The following is a 14,449-nucleotide window of genomic DNA, read 5'->3' on the forward strand; positions in this document are numbered from 1 at the left end:
GACGCAAAAGACTATAATGTTCTTTCTGTTTACTGTCAGCCGCAAGAGGTCACTGAATATCAGCTGCTGTTGATTCTCAACGGTTTCGACTTTGTTCAGGGCACTTGGAACTTGCTCTACAGTGGTTTAGCACGTGTCAGAAATCGTCCTGACTTAGAGAAATTAATAATACAAGAATTTGGCGCGGTTCAGTTTGCAAAGGAAGAAGATAAGTGTCAGAGCAAACTCAAAGAAATAGATGACAGATACTGTCGTCTTCAGACGAACTATGAGGGGTACAGTAGAGGAAAATCAGAAGAACTGTGTTGCCTTGAACAACAGCTCCACGATTTTCGATTGAAGGCAACCAGTGGAGAAAGAATTTCTAGCGGTAATAATACGGGTATTGAAGACAACATAAGATTATTGAAGCAAAATATCGATCTTAAAAAGTTGGAAATAACGCACGCAAATCAGAAGTTAGCGATCGAGCTGCAACACTTAGGAGAGCAAAGAGGCCAAGTGGAGACGGATCTTAGTCGTGTACGCTCTCAACGAAACTTTCATCGTAAAGAAGACGCTGAAATTAAAGTAGGCACTCTTTTATCTGCAGGCCATATAGTATTTGGCACTTGTTTGCAAGACATTTTGGATGTTGTAAGAAAGGCTTTGGGATTTCATTGTTTAGACGCTGAGCCATTTCATGACAAACTGTCGTGCGCAGCGTTTCTTGGACGTTTAAAAGTACGTTCTAAAACAATGAGTAATGAAGAAAGGGACGACCTGGTCGCTAACATAACTGCTACAGTAGACAAGCTGAAATCCTTGGACAAGAAACGCAGTAAGGAGATAACCGAGTGTATTCGTGTCGCAAATGAACTATTTGGACAAACTGTAATATTTAATCTTCTCAATAACTTCAAAGTTCTGCGAAACTCGTTGTTTAGAGCCATTTGTAATACCCTGCAAACTATTTGTCGTGAAATGAAGCATTTGTCAGAGAAAACTGATGTTCGAATTCGTCTTGTAGCTGAAGTAGCAAGCTTTGGAAGAACGATGTCCAAACATTTATCAGAGCTTCTTAACCACATTTCTTTATCTGCTATTCCGATAAAAGATCTTCCTCAAACAGTTGAAGGAGTAGCTGGTGCTGTTAGACAGCTTAATATGACACTTGGAGAAGATAGACTGTATGCTTTACCTACCGCTACTTGCATTCTGTTAACGTACGCTCGCATTTTTTCTGGAAACTTGCTGGCAGCTCTCGTATGCACTATTAAGAACCGTAATTTGGAAGTGTTTGACACACTAAAGAAATCAGATGTCGAGCTGTCATTTGATACATCTGAATTTTCTGCAATATCAGCTCCGGTTGATGAGTCCCAACTGCAACATATTTTTCGGTCATCAAGAGCTATGTGGCCTTCCTTACTGGACGCTTTGACTCAAATTTATTCTCATACGTTTATCGGATGTTCTATGTGCGCCTCGGCTCTTAGTCATCATCTTCGCCTTTCAGTCGACACTCACAGAGAAGACGTGGATGACTTTACTAGGGTTGCTATACAACTCAGTCATGCCGCTCAGATGATGTCATCGCATTTGGTAAGTCTCACAAACGCTTTGCTTGAACACCAAAGTCTTTCTCAGGAGGAAGCGGAAGTACTGAATGACACAATGGATGAGCTGAAACGTGTTTTGCGTGTTGAAGTTCTTAGTAATGTCTTTATTCCAACTGAAACATTTCGCGTTTTTCGAAATGAATTGGCTGGCACAGGCAATATTCGTTTCGATGCTCTGAAAGAGAGTCTAATAACGCTACTGACATTGTTGTCTCGCAACAGGTCAAGTCAGTTTGAGCGTGTTGAGAATGCAATGCGACATGTCGCAGAAACATTTTGTTCACAAATGGTAGAGTTTGTCTTTCTTGTACAGAGAAAAGAATTTATGTTGAAACGGACAGAAATGGTTGCAGACCGTGATTTGAAAAAAGAGGAACCGCTATTGATGGATTCTATTGTTTTGGAAAGACGTGATGATGATGATGATGATGATGAATTCAGGTATCTACGTCATGTTTATTGTCAAGTGGTATTAAGTGGAGTTGTGAGCGTATCAAGAGCATTTGCTTGTGAATCACCGCTTCGTCGCCTAGAGCGTGGCTTATTGTTATCTACTACTCTGGATCTTGTAGAAGCTATGTCTCAACATGCGTTAGGCTTTTTGCTGAAGCAACGGGTGAAAGACTGTACGGTATTAACAAACAAAGACGATTACGAACGTGACGTATTGTTTTACTTGTCAGGGAACTTTCGTAGGTATCTTGACTCGAGCAAATCTTGGTTAAGAAATTCGCAGCTGTCAATAATGCTTAAGGAATTTCAATCTGTCACTCATATTGACAGTCTTCTGGAAACACTTCAACGCATCAGCTATGAATGGAGACAAGAAAGCGACAAGTTGCTATCTCGCTTGGCAAAGGAAAACGAAAGCTTAGTGGCACGGGTATACAAGAAATTGAGAAATGCGTTTTCTTATTTTACCGGGAGGGGCACTCAGAAGTTGAGCTCGGAGGAAAAGCATCAACTGGCATCACAAGTCAACGGATTATTGCTGAAGATTGCCCAGTTATCTGCTACGCATTTATCTACGTCACTTACAAATAGATCAGATGGAGCAGGACGTCAAGTTGTAAATAGAATGCTGATGCTTCTCAGAATAAAACAAACTTTCAGTTTGTCAGTGCCATCAGAAAAATTCATTAACGGTAATTTTTTGGAACTAGGCTTGTCTTTGAACGTTGTTAGAACGCAGTCACATGAAAACGGGACAAACCCTGTACAAGTTGTTATTCGATACGGACCTAAACATGGGCGTCACACGACACAACAACTTTCAACCACTTGGACGCAGTTGGAGAGCGAACAGACATCTTTTAAAGTTTGTTTCGGGCCTGAGCCAGATGACTCAGAATGGATTTCGTTTCTTGTAAATGTCCAACTATTTGAATATGGCGCTTTTGGTAAGCGGAAGGAGTTGGCACATGTCACCTTGTCAAGTGACGAGATTTCGTACGCTTCAACAGGCAAAACGATTCGAAAGACGTTGCCTAAGTCGGCGTTTTGGTTTGATGACCCATACCTTCTTGTGACTGTAGTCCCAGAAATAGTGGGTTTGCATATCTCTGGCATGAAAGGTAAGGAAAAGCATGGCGTCTTCTCTAAAAGCAATGAGTCCGGAGAAAGCAAGAAGAAAGAAAAGACTGAGACTGCGGACAAAGATACGCAAGAAGAAAAGGAAGTCTCTGAAGATGGCATCGAATCTGCCGCTTCTGTGACTGAGACTGAGAACAAAGATACGCAAGAAGAAAAGGAAGTCTCTGAAGATGGCGTGGAATCTACCACTTCTGTTAAGAATCTGTTTGATCACTACCTGTCTGAATGTGACAGTTTGAATGAAAAGTTTAAAGATTACGGATGTTCGTCTGATTCTTTGGAGCATAGTAAAATTGTAGCAGACCTAGACAAGACGAAAGGTCGCAGAAATGCCGAACTCGATGAAGTGAAGAGATTTGCTTGTGTGGTAATACAGCAACTACGTGAACATGCCGAGGCTTTAAGTCATGTTCAAGGGAAACTCCAAGAGTTTATCAGAGATCTTATTCTGAGCATAGATGATCCCCGAGTCCCACATTGCTATAAAGGTTTCGGTACAGTTGCAAAACGAGTGAGAGAAGATGAATGGCAGACTGCAATTGATTCCTTTAACAAACAGCGACTAGTGGAAGCTGAGAAATTTACACTTGAGGATAAACGTGAACGTTATCACAAACTTCTTGGGTTTTTGGACGATTTTAAATTTAGGGCTACAAGCATAGACAATGCCTTGGGTAACGTGATGGAGGCTTTGGCCAGCTATAGATCAAAGGGATTCTTGACTGATTATACTAACTTGCAAGACGTTGTAAGAACTTCCTCACTGCGATACATTTACACTGCAAAGATGATGAAACTTCTTGACAAATGCTATTCCAAAGCAACCGGATTAGGCACTAATGCTAAGACTTCGTTACATAAATTGATGTCAGTTGCAGAGACCCTTCTATTAATAGAAGGAGACGGACTGTTTTCTTTGGATGCTGTGTGTGTGGTTGAGAAAGACTTTCAGGAGCATGAAAGGAATGTATCTGCTACTAGCCGTAGTTCAGACTTAAAGTTACTAAAAAAAGAGTTGTTGTCCAAGAAATCTACATACAGTAGTATTTTAAAGACTAGGCGCTCTAAAATACTACCCGTTTGCACTGCCACTTGTGCAGTGAGAGGAGGATTAACCAGCACGAGACCGCCGCCTCTTCTTGTTGAAATCACACTTTCTGGAAGCAATTTGTCTCCTAATGTTTCATCAGACCGTGTCGATATTTCGCTAGGATCTGTACTTCAACAAGTCAAAAGAATATGGAAGAGTTGTTGTACTATTCTAAATCAAACTTCTGGTCCAGTCCAGATGACTGTTCAACGACCAAATGATTTTATCGGTTTCGTGTTTAAAGAGAATACATTTTCTGTGGCAGCTGGAGCAACATACCTTATGCAAGTTCAAGCAAGTTCAGACGTTTTCATGAATGAAGGAGATCATCACGAAAACCGAAAGCTTTTGCTAGATTCAGGAACTGAAATTGACTTGATACTTAGTTGCACAGTTGAGAAACTTAGCCTTGACGTCGACCTTCCTGTAAGAGAAGGAAGCGATTTGTATGAACTGGATATGGGAGTGGTCGCAGTAGATAAGGACAGTGAACGTAAATCTATCCAGAAACAGTTTAAAGTTACGAATGTTCTTGGATCCACTCTTTTGATTAAATGGCGGATAGATAGTAGTAGTAATGACTTTGATATTGATCCTGAAGAAATAACACTGAAGTCTGGCAAACAACACATGGTTACGGTGAAGTGGACACCTGGCACTCGTCACGAGCAGGATGTAGCAATTATTGAGATGTATTTTGGTAAAGGAATTTGCAGAAGAATTCACTGTTTCGGAAGATTATCTGTTCTTGGTCTTCAAGTTGAGCGAGCGAGTGGAGAGGAACTTCGTTCAAATAGCGACATTTCGTTACCACCCGTGGTTCCTAATAAAACTATTCGCTTTCAGCTGATGGTGGTGAACAAAAGTGTCTTGAACTGCTGTGTGTCTTCTCGTGTTACTTTACCGCCGATTTGCAACTACACACTAACACCCGAACCTTCAAAGCAAAGTTTGTTGGGAGGTGGCTGCTATTATCTGACTCTTTTAGGACAGAGTCGGAAGGAAGGTCGAATGACAGGTAAACTGATACTGACATACACTTACAATGTATCGAACAGCGACCGCTCAGGGTCTGTGACTTTCTCAATAGATGGCTATTGTGGTTGGCCAAATTTGAAACCAATTTTTAGGCAGACCAATTCGATATCTTTTATTCAAGCAGGAAAGCTAACTATCGAAAATAGTGGCAAATGCGAGCTGATTATCTCGAATGTCTTAGCTCCTGGTTCTGTGCGGCTGGAACAATTGTCACTGCCGCAAACAATACCAGCGGGAGATCTAAGTACTATTTCCGTTAAAGTCGACGCCACGAAGTCATTCAGTTGCAAGAAAGCACTTCACTTTTTGACAAACTGTGAGGACCAATGGAAAGAAGTGATTGTTACAGCTGACTTGCAAATTTCTCAACCACCGCTTATTCTGAGTGCCACAGCATTCGATGTAGGCGTCGTACAATTGAAGGAAGAGAAAGAAGTGTCCCTAATCGTTGCAAAGAATCGAAACGCTCGTAAGCTTCCGTACCGCTTACAGTGGCGTGAGCCAGACAAGTCGGGCATAGCACTGAGCTGTCAAAAAGTAACCGGTAGAAACAAACAAACTGTCACAAATGGTAAATATCAAGAAATTTGGGAGACGGATCACAAATACATAGTGAAAGTCTGCATTCCTAAGAAATTAAAGTCTCGCATGAGTGCTTCTTTTGTTCTGTCTTTAGATGTCACATGTGATGGAACGACTCAACAGGTTTTAATTTCGGGCAAGATTCAATCTACGACCTCAGTGGTTCTGAGAAATATTGCATTACAAGATGGCGAGTGCTCTTTGCCATTTAACGTAATTGTGCTCCCTTTTGTGGTACACGGAGTATTGATGTCTGAAGACTGTCGTGACCTTACAACTTTGCTGTCACCGTTTGTTTGCATGTGTCATCATACCGGCAACAGAGATGCGGTCGATAAGCTCACAGCAGTTGTGCGTCAGTCAGACACGAGTTTGAGCGAACGGCTCATGCCTTCAATGCAGGATATGTTTCTCAATACTGCTGCTGCTGAGGAAGCGTGCAAGTACGTTGTCGAAGTTTTGGGCAAAGACGAAAACATTCATCAACGAGCAGCGACGATCGCTTGTTCACTAACAATTGGAGATGGAACAATTGCACAAAACATGTCGACACTTGCACGGGTCTTTGAACATTTGCCCACTGCACTTACCGCTACTGTCAAAGACTGCTACACTGCACTAAAGTTAGGCTGTAATTTGTTATTCACAAACGACACTGATGATCAGCTACAAACTGCAGATACTTTGCGCAGAATGTTGATGAAGATCTTTCACCGAACTAGTACCAGTCACAATCCATCAGTAGGCGAGCTGCTCACGATGCTGAATATTATTTTTGAGGAATTGTGTGGTCCTCTTACACCTCCAACAACATTATGTAGTCTTTGTCTGAAATTTGCGGAGAGTGAAGTGAACCCTGATAGAGCTCTTATTGAAAGTGACATACTGGGGAACGACAGTCAACTTTTAACAGCTATTAGAAGTGTTATTACTAATGACTACGTCAAATTCGGTTTTTTTATCAGAGTTTTACTTCCAACGTTGTCGTTTTCCGTACGTCGACTGCTGGACGAAATTGACTATTGGATTGAAAATGAAAGGGATGCTTCTACTTTTCACAGAGTGATTCTTTCTCTGGCAGCTGCAGTGTCAAGTGGTACCGATAGGCAAGCTGTCGAAGACATTCTCGGTACCGATGAACAACTAACAATCAACGATTTAAAAGCAATAGAACCATACGAGGACACGTTTATAAAAATTCTTTGTTCGCAAATGTTGCCCAAAAAATTTCAAGAAGTGCGAGAGTTCATGAGATTGACTTTTCAGCCAAAAATGGACAGTTTGCCTGAACACAAGGCGATAATGAAGTCTTTCGTTGAACCTTTGAAATTAGTTTGCGAACGAAGCGATGTACAAACATTGTCCGAAAACTTGACTGAAATGTTAACTCATCCACGTCCGGCACGGGTGAAACCGTTGTCTTTTGATGTTGTCAAAGCTTTGTCACCTCGTTCTGTTAGAAACGATGTTTCCGATTTTCTACGAGATTTGAAAATTTACGAAGATAAAGTTGAGAAATATCGTTTTATGAAAAGGGTTGAAAGTCAACCTAAATACCGACAAAAGTTTGTCGACTTACGAAGAAAGCTTGCCGATTGTATTAGAGGTACATCTACTCTTCAGATCATTCGCACGGCGTTTGCTATCGGCCACCTGTTTGAAGGACAGCACAAAGGATGTCGTGTGAATCTGAAAGAGGTCGGTAAGAAAGTTGTTGTCTTCTTCGAGAAAGTTGATTCTAGGGAATTGACGGTACAAACAGCGTTGCAAGCGGGATGCGAGGTAGCTGTTGAAATGAAAGGTCTTAAGTCTCGCGATCTGATTCAATCGACTCTCAAAGATGTTGAAACCTTACTAAAAACTGACGAGACAGATACAGCGTGTTTGGGTCAAGATAGTGTAGAATCCTTACTTAAACTAGTTTGCAGTATATCTGAAGACCCTTTCTTGCAGACAGTACAGTCAGTCTTTGACTCAGATTTCGACACAGTTAAACGTTTAACAGATTTATTTGAAGTCATCGGTGGCGCTGAAGGTGCCGCTGCTACTTTTCTACTTTGTCGGTTATCACAGAAACTGCCAAGGGAAGACGAACACGCCCAGTTGGAAGAGCTTATTGCTTTCGTTAGAATAGTTTCTATGGACAACGGAAAAGAAGTTCTCGATAATGTGACTGACGTAATTACCTCTCTGGATAATGGACAAACGTTACCCAAAGCGTTGTCGAACGCGAAGTCGTTTGCCGGCATAGCAGAAGCTAATCTTCTCTGCTCTGTTCATGCTTCTCTCGTGCAGTTTCAAAAAGGAAAAGACGAATTGGAATCGCAGTGTCCACGATTTACAGCAGATGTCGAAAGGAAAGAAAATATTTTCTCTAATGATCGCCTCAGTTGGTCTGTTCATATCTTGGCGAAATTTCTCGAAGCTCACGAATGGAACTCTCTTACGAGCACATTACTTCGCATGAGCAGTACTCTTCATAGAGCGTCTGTCTCTGATGGAATAAAGAATCTCTCATCTGCGTTAAGTCAAAGTCTTTGCTCTCGCCTGCGGTCTGTTTACGACTGCTTAGGAGCGGTATTGCAAGAGAGCGAGTATAGAATTTCTAAATATTTGGGTGATTACGCAACCAACTTGTGCTGCGTTGCAACGAGAGGCACGAGATTGCAAGCACTGACAAAGCGTCTTTCTCAAATTCCGGAATTTGTTGATGGAGGGCAGCTTGTACAAGCGGCGCAAACTTTGCTAGAACTTACTACTTGCCAATCGCTCCAACGCAATTTTATCACGTTCCACCGTCTAACAAAAGACTTGAAAGATATGCGACCTCTAACTGCCTTGGACTTCGTTTCATCTGGTTTAGTAATATTGGAGACAGTGACCGAGTGTAACCAAGCTACTGTCAACATCATAAAATCAGCTGCAAGAGACGTCTTAAATGGCAATTATGTGTCTTTCTTAGGGAATCTATATACCTCTAACAACGTTGATGATTCTACAAAACTCAGACTACGAAGTCTTCGTGAAGTTGCGAAAAAGCTGTGTGATGGAAGCAATCTGTTGGGGCGAGACGTCGTGGAACTGATGGTTTTGGTGCTACAACAGTTTACATCATCCTGTTCTGAAAAAGAAGCGGTCAGTAGAGTCGAGAATCGGTTGCTACAGCGTGAACGTTTGACTGAAGTGTCTCTTCAGTCTGCGTTAAAAGAACTACCGAACAGAATGGTTGAATTTGCAAGTCAGGCGCTTCGTCTTCTTAGAAATATACAGCGACAGCAAATTGCTATTAGCAGAAACTTATTGTCAAAACGCTTTCGGCTTTTGAAACTGTTGGTAGGCAAGCGCAACAAATTTTTTCGTTGTCTGGATCGAGTTATTTTGCTTAGTAACAATCAAGACCATCTATCAGTCTTCCATGACTGGAGTCACCTTTTGGGTTGTTTTTTAAGTTCACCGCAGCTTGAAGCAGTAAAGCAATGCTACTGCGTATGTCAGGCTAACTTGCCTTCTGTTACTACGGTCAAGTTGTTGCTAACTCTAACAGCTAACAATACTGAAGATTGGATGACGGGAATTGCTTCAAGAATCGCTTATAAGGTAGAAAGAAGCTGTGGTGAGATATCAGTAGCTTGTTTGACTAAAGCCATTTCAACTGTGATGCAAGACGGAGGACTTGACTTTGAAGGAAAACGTTTGCTAAATTTATTTGACGCTTCTGAAAATGCGGCATATTTTGCCGATCTTGTCCAAGGCCTCAAAGAATCGCCGAACGTTTCGTTGGGGGCCGAAATTACAACTGCACTGGAGAAGATCGTTCGTTGTGCGTACCCTGAAATGAATACCAAGGACACGGCCTTCTTAATCGGTCTTCTATCTGCAGCCTTTACTGTTCCACACATTACAGATCCTGCTCTTCTGGCTCTTTCCTTTCTCTGCTTTATGAATGATATACGCAGCGTTCCTCGTTGGACGAAATTTAAAACTACCCGGTCGAGCTTGAAGGTTTGTGCAAGTCCAGAGGGGGGAAAACCACAAAAATTTGAAGATCATCGTGTTATGCTAGAAGAGTTGGATAGGTGGGTCGATGATCGAGTCGATTTTGACTCTGAATCCGAAAGTGAAGTTGAAGCAGAGGAAGCCAGCGATGAACTTGTTGCTCCTACATCATCAATAGCTCAAGAGTCCGACGCCTCTACATTAAAGGACTTACCCGACGGCTTATCTTCGATTAGTCTTATGTCTGCTGTAACATCTACTGCTTCTCTACTCGGGGAAGAGTCTGGTGAAAGCTCAGTAGCTCCAGCAACACCTCTTCCTTATCAGATGATTGGACAAGAGATAAATGACATTGTCAAGGCTATTCGGAGTGAAGTAGAAAAAGTACGATCGTTATACGAAGAATTTAGTCCTCCTCGATTATGGTTCTACTCGCGTATCTTGGCGAGTTCGAATAAAGTACAACAGCAAGTTCTTGTTGTGTTACGCAAACTCGTAGATCTTTGGAAAAGGCAGAAGATACACGAATGGCCAGAAGAGGACGTTTCTAGAGCACTGCCTTGTAATCTTGTGACTGATATTGCGAATGCTTGTTTAGCTGTTATTCATGTGTTGTCCATCATTCCAGAAGAGTTTGGTGTGACTGGTGTCAACGAGTATTGTTTGCAATCAGGCTCGGAAATCAACAATAGCTGTGTTGGTTCGTTGAGTTATTTGTGTGTTCTAAGCGATTCTTTGAAAGAGCGCATCAGTAAGGTTTCCGACATTAAAATTCCTGATTATGTTGGTTTGGACGACGAGCCAGAGGATTACGAGATTCCGCCAAGCTCAGCACCATCATCACGATCTAATCGGTCTCTCCACCGCAGCTTGTTTTATCAACAATTGGAGTACTCACAGCAGCACAGTGTGGACAGTGGGAGTACAGAGATGTTTTGCTTGGATCCTAGTGTCAGTGAGCAACCAGTTATCGTATCGGAATTAGCGCCGTCGTCGTCAGCCATGCCTGATATCCGTTCTGAAACATTATCTGAAGATATACTTGGAGACATAGGAAGTGATATGTCTTTCAGCTTTGGTGTTGACGCTGTTCCCTTGACGGTTTCAAGCGTAAAAGACGAAAGCATGAAGCCAGAACGTTTATCTGGCCGTGATACAGGGACAGATCGCTTTTATCCGGTTGCCGCTCCACGCAGAAAGATGCCTGCAAAAGATGGGTTTGCAGAATCGAAATCGAGGCGACCTCCGGGACGCATTAAAACCACTCTAGACCGAGATCAGATTCGGAAGATTGTTCGAGAACAACGAAAACAATATGAAGATGTGCTGCAGTCGGTTAAAAAGTACGAAGTTGGGAAGGTTGCAAGTTACGAAGAACCTAATCCCTTGGAGCTTCCGTCAGCTCCACTACAACGACTGCCGTATACGATGATTGCACAGCTGACTAAACACATGCAATTTAGTTTGCTGCATTTGCTTCATCAGAGATATATGACCAGCATTCACAAGGAAGTGGACGTGCGTCACGAGTTTGAGCTTGTACTATGCGTGGACAACTCTGGTAGCATGCATTCTAAGATTCATCATGCTCTGACTGGTCTCGTCGTTCTAATGGAAACATTCCGTAGAATGGAATGTAGGTTTGCGGTAGTAAGGTTTGGAGGAAGGAAGTCACAGAAGACTCTGAAAGCATTTGCTGAAGAAATGAACTCTGTACGAGGACAGTGGATTATAGAACAGTTCGAGTGTGATGAAAGTACTCTTCCTGCCGATGCTCTTAAGTACATTGCAGAAGAACTTTACAAGGGAAAGTCATCAAAGGCGGACACTCTTCATCGAATCATTTTGATGATTACCGACGGGATCTCACAACAGACTAACCCGAACGATTATAGAATCTACAAACAGTCTTGTCAAGCTGATCTTATAGTACTGGCGATGACACCGTCGAGGCAACAGGCAACTAATGAGAGAAGGGCGAAGGCAGAAAACCACTACAAACATTCGTCGAGCTTCCTTGCCGACTTGTTAGGAGGTGATAACAGTAAGTATCGTGTTTTGCCCGAAGACGAAGCTCACCTGTTACCGGCTGTTATCAGCAATCTAATCGCTGAATGCTTTGAATCTGTCCTGACCGAAATTCGGACTGCGGGTCGCACGGTCCGGCAAAGATCTTTCACGGTTGCTGTTGAGGCTCAGACTTGTTGTCCAGGTTCTGCTACGATTATTGACAATTACATAAAACAGAGCTATCAAGGGAGTCACGTGTTCGTGAGCCATCCTCTTGCAACAATACCTTTACTCGAGGAAGCGAACAATACGTCAGCTAAAATAACAATATCTCATGAACCATTACTGGAAGCTTGTGATAAACTAGATGATCATTACGAAAGTACAGAAATGATGCGCTGTTTGACTGTATCGGAGGAATGGTGGTTGGTTGCAACGCGTCAGCTCGATTCTCTTATTGCTGAACTGCAGGCTATATTTGATGACGTTATGTTTATGCCAAATAAACCCACGCGATCGGTACCAGACACACGCGGTTCTCGTCTGTCGCTGCCTGGAATCGTGCAATATCTCTGCACCAACGGCCAATACACGCGGATATTTGAGAATATGATTGGATCGCCGAAACGACAATATCGAGTTTGCCTTCTTGCCGACAATTCCTCTTCAATGCAAGGACCACCAGGTTCTGGTGCCGCTCAAGCTTTAGTAGCGTTGTGTGAAGCTCTCAATCGCTGCTCAATAGAAAACTTCTGCGTCGTCACGACAGGAGAACGTGTTACTCTAGTAAAGACCGCCCAGCAAGCGTTCGACGGCAGAGCGATGCACATGATCTGCAATTGTCTTCGTTTTAACGAACAAGCCTCATATCTTGCCGACGGACTCGACTACTCGCTCGAACTTTTATCACAACAATCAGACAGTGACGGTCCGATGTTCGTGTTTGTTCTAACCGACGGTTATCCATCTCAAGGCATAAAGTTGTCTCATTCGCTAATGAAAGCGGAAGACCTCGGGGCGTTTGTAGTGGCAATTGGCGTCGGTTTAGAGAGTTCAGGAGTTGGAACGGTCTTTCAACATTACATTGTGGCTCAACAACCCATGAAGATAGCGAACGGGCTGCAAAAACTTGTCGAGCAGCGAGGAGATGGCAGTAAACTAGAAGAGGTTCCGTTTGAGACGGTGAAACAATCAAAGGTTACGGACAGCGTCGGAGGGGAGTATACATCAGTTGATGATGTGTGGAAGGTTGCCGATAGAGAACGCATATTTGCCGATCTCGCAAAAGATGTCGATGATAAAAGATCCGTCATTCTAATACAGCAGTCGTCTGGAGGAAGCCCGTTTAGCATCGACGTGTGCTTTGTGATGGATTGCACGGGATCGATGGGCTCGTGGATCCAAGCTGCAAAGGACGGCGTCCATAAAATGTCAAAAGAGATCCAAGATCAAGTATCCGTGTCGTATGGCAGATCGTGCAAGTTGAGAATGGCGTTCGTCGCTTACAGAGATGACTGCGATGGTAGTAATCGTTTTGACTCGATTGGCCTGACAGAAAGCGTCGAGTCAGTGAGAAACAAAGTGTCTGCTCAACAAGCAACAGGTGGTGGAGATGAATGTGAAGACATTCAAGGAGGCTTGGATGTTGCTTTGAAATTCGGGTGGACGACCACCGACTCTGAAGCTCGTTTTATTGTGCTGATTGCTGACGCTCCCGGTCACGGTAGGTTTTGCCATGCGGGCGATCGTGGTGACGGTCATTACCCTGGTGGGATACCAGGATCACCACAAATGGCCGATATCATGAACCGAATGGCAAAGCAACGCATTCACTTTATGTTCGTCAAGATCAACAACTCTACCGATTACATGATTCGACAAATGGAGGGAGTGTACAACCGGAATGAAGGCGGCATGGAATTGAAAATCGAGACGAAGCCGTTAACGGATCCTTCTGGTCCCAGTCGTCTAGCCGAGACGGTGTGTGGACATATCACGTATGTCGTTGCTGACCAATTTATGTAATGGGACAGAAACGATAGTAGCATATCTAGTTAGTGTTTTTTAGTGCATGGTTGTTTGATGTTTTCACGTTTACAATCAATGGGGGTTAATTGGATTTTGCTGAACTACGACGTTAGGATTGTGAAACTGCTCTAGGGATGTGGGTTGTTTGCTTGGTCATTTGATGGCTTGATGTATGTGCGCTTAGATGTGTATTGCTAATATGCCAGTATTGTAGTAATTGGATTTGCAAGACAAAATCATCACTTGCGTATACTAGTATCCGCTTTTAATTTAAATAGTGTACAAACATGGACAAAATTTATATGAACACCCAGTCATTTGTGTTGTAGACAAACTTTGATCGAAGACAGCGGCAACTCAATTAGTGTAGCGTAGACAGGAAGCAGACATGAACGTATCGAAACAATCAATAGCTACGAGAATTGTATCATTTGAAAGCGCAATTAACAGGCTTTACAACTGTGTATGTATTGTAATTTTCGCATGTATAATGTGGCTACAGTTGCGAATA

At 42.8% G+C, this 14,449-nt stretch overlaps 1 protein-coding gene across 1 annotated transcript; it reads left to right on the forward strand.

The window, feature by feature from the left end:
• Positions 1-10,112: 10,112 nt before the first annotated feature.
• Positions 10,113-14,180, forward strand: LOC134179445 (uncharacterized). Its single transcript, XM_062646341.1, has one exon. It carries the CDS (start codon positions 10,141-10,143, stop codon positions 13,933-13,935), a length of 3,795 nt encoding a protein of 1,264 aa, XP_062502325.1. The 5' UTR covers positions 10,113-10,140; the 3' UTR covers positions 13,936-14,180.
• The last annotated feature ends 269 nt before the right edge of the window (positions 14,181-14,449 follow it).

Source organism: Corticium candelabrum, chromosome 5 (genome assembly GCF_963422355.1).
Source record: "Corticium candelabrum chromosome 5, ooCorCand1.1, whole genome shotgun sequence".
Lineage (NCBI taxonomy): Eukaryota > Metazoa > Porifera > Homoscleromorpha > Homosclerophorida > Plakinidae > Corticium > Corticium candelabrum.